This window comes from Hipposideros armiger, unplaced genomic scaffold (genome assembly GCF_001890085.2).
Source record: "Hipposideros armiger isolate ML-2016 unplaced genomic scaffold, ASM189008v1 scaffold_1173, whole genome shotgun sequence".
Classification (NCBI taxonomy): Eukaryota; Metazoa; Chordata; class Mammalia; order Chiroptera; family Hipposideridae; genus Hipposideros; species Hipposideros armiger.
The window spans coordinates 26,166-28,702 of record NW_017732523.1 but is presented as its reverse complement, the minus strand read 5'-3'; the positions used below and the strand labels follow the sequence as shown (position 1 = coordinate 28,702).

Sequence of the window (2,537 nt, the reverse complement as noted above, 5' to 3'; positions counted from 1 at the left end):
CACTTGAAGCCTCAGTGTAGTTCCCTCCTTTTCCACCTATGGAAAGAAAACATCCTGTGAAAAAACGGAAGTGGCAGGGCCATGAGGTTCCCTTAAACCTGGGCCCTAGTGAAGTTTCCAAAACTGTGTCTGAAGACCCACGGCAGGATCAAGAAACATGAAGAGAGAGATGTGTGGGGACTTGACCAACCACCCTCCTGGAGATATGTCCTCAGCAGGGGCCTTCTCCTCTCATCTTCAACTGCTAGGAATCAGGTCACCGTCACCAGAATTATGAAGGTGAAACCCGTATTTCATTTTAACAAGTGCTTTACAAAAAACTAAGCGTTAGCAATCAGCTCCAGAATAGGCAAGCACGTTGTGTGGATGGCACCTCCTATCCACACACTTCTATTTGGGGCTTAAAATAACCCTGTGAAGACAACTCAATCCTCACTCCTTCCTTACCTGAGTGTTTCTTCCTCCACAGCACAGCTCCAAGCACCACAGCTCCAGTGACCACAAAGAGAACCAGACCAACAATGATGCCCATAATTGGGATGGTGGGCTGAGGAGGTGGTTCTGCAAAGGGAAAGGAAGGGGCCCAGACCTCAGACTTGAGTCCCAACCTTGATAAAGTTGTCCATAGGGTTTCTGCTTTATCTGAGAAGAAGCTTCACCCCTCATCCTCTCCTTACCCCATCTCAGGGTGAGGGGTTTGCGCAGCCCCTTGTGCTGCACATGGCATGTGTATCTCTGCTCCTCTCCAGAAGGCACCACCACAGACACCCACTTCTGGAAGGTCCCATCCCCTGCCGGCCTGGTCTCCACGAGCTCCATGTCCTGGGTCAGGTCCTCCCCATCAAGCTGCCAGGTCAGTGTGATCTCCGCAGGGTAGAAGCCCAGCGCCCAGCACCTCAGGGTGACGTCACGGTCAGAGATGGGGTGGTGAGTGATATGTGTCTTTGGAGGATCTGAGGAGAAGGGTCAGAAAATCCACACTTTGGGTTACCTACTGAGCCACTGAAACTGTGCTCATGACCATGTTGAGGAGGGACAGGAGAGCTGATTTGGCAAGAAGGTGCACAAAACACAGACTCTAGTGTGGACTCTAGGATCTGGGATAATCTGAGTCCTTGGCAAATTCTAGAATCAGGGCGAGGAGATAGAGTTGGAGGCCCAGGTCTCTAAGGACAAGAACAGAGATTTCTGGTCCTGAACCTGGGTGGAGGATGATTATTCAAAAAAGCTGGAGTCAGGCCTCCTAAGATGTTCTCAGACCGAGAAAAAGGCCTTGAGAGAGAGAGAGAGAGAGAGAGTGTGTCATGGTTCACAAGATGCCTGCCATGGTCAAAGTGACCACTGATAGGTTATTTCAGGGACGTCTCCCTTTCATCTTGGTAGAGACTGGATTCCTTAATTGTCCTTTTAAGAAAGGTGGGCCCTCTGGGTGGGTCACTCTCTAGCACAGACTAAGAAAACCTAGGGGACTCCTCCCTCTCCTGACCAGGAAGGGAGGTTTTCTTACACTCGTTCCACTTTCCTTCCCTCCTTGTGGGAAGCCAGCACCAGCCCCAGCTGAGATGGGGAGACGCCATACCTGCGCGCAGCAACATCTCCTTCCCGTTCTCCAGGTATCTGAGGAGCCACTCCATGCAGGTGCCCTCATAGTAGCCCCTCAGGCGCTCTGCCTCACCGGCCGCCTCCCACTTGCGCCGGGTGATCTGAGCCGCCGTGTCGGCCGCGGTCCAGGAGCGCATGTCCTCGTTCAGGGCGACGTAGTCAGCGCCGTTATAGGCGTCCTGCCTGTACCCGCGGAGGAGGCGCCCGTCCTGTCCCATGTCGCAGCCACACATCCTCTGGTAGGTGTGAGACCCTGACCCCGTGCCGCGGTCGGCCCCGCCCCCCTTTAACCCTGCCCCGCAGGCAGACCCGCTCCTGCCCACCCGCAGTGATGGAGCCTGAACTGGAAGCGAAACCGGATCAAAGGCACTGCGAGCTCTTCCCGCGTGAACGGTCCGGGCGGGTCTCGCAGCCTCGGGGTGTAACTAGGATCCGGACACTCGGGGAGACCCCGGCCCGTCCGTTGGGGGGCTAGGGGGGTCGTGATCGGGACCGGGCCCGCGTTGCTCACCGGCCTCGCTCTGGTTGTAGTTCTCCAGCGCGCTCTGCAGGTCCGCTCGCAAAACCTGTTGGTAGAACTTGGCGCGTCCTGTCTCCCGCTCCCAGTACCCCGGGTCCACCTGTTCCAGCCACGGCCCCTCCATCCACGCCGCCCGCGGCTCCGCCTTTGGACTCGCGGCGTCGCTGTCAAATCGCATGAACTGTGTGTCGTCCACGTAGCCGACGACGATGTACCGGGGCTCCCCGCGGCCGGGCCGGGACCAGGTGGTGACGAAATACCTGAGGGAGTGGGAGCCTGGGGACAGAGAGAGGCTGAGACTCAGACGACCCACCTCCCGGCGCGGATCCCTCGGGGGCGATGGGCTGGGAGGAGGCAGGGGGCCCGGGAGACGAAAAAAGGGCGGGACGGAGAGGGGAGGGGGCGGGAGACTCAG

At 57.5% G+C, this 2,537-nt stretch overlaps 1 protein-coding gene across 1 annotated transcript in view; it reads right to left on the bottom strand.

Moving 5' to 3' along the window:
• The window catches only part of LOC109376695 (class I histocompatibility antigen, Gogo-B*0102 alpha chain-like), a 25,886-nt gene that overhangs the window by 22,183 nt on the left and 1,166 nt on the right, over positions 1 to 2,537 (bottom strand). Inside the window, exons 3-7 of the mRNA XM_019632777.1 lie at positions 2,114 to 2,398; positions 1,580 to 1,855; positions 678 to 953; positions 448 to 561; positions 4 to 36 (exon numbers count right to left, since the gene is read on the bottom strand). Coding sequence (XP_019488322.1) covers positions 4 to 36; positions 448 to 561; positions 678 to 953; positions 1,580 to 1,855; positions 2,114 to 2,398 — 984 coding nt within the window. The remainder of the gene's footprint in view (positions 1 to 3; positions 37 to 447; positions 562 to 677; positions 954 to 1,579; positions 1,856 to 2,113; positions 2,399 to 2,537) is intronic.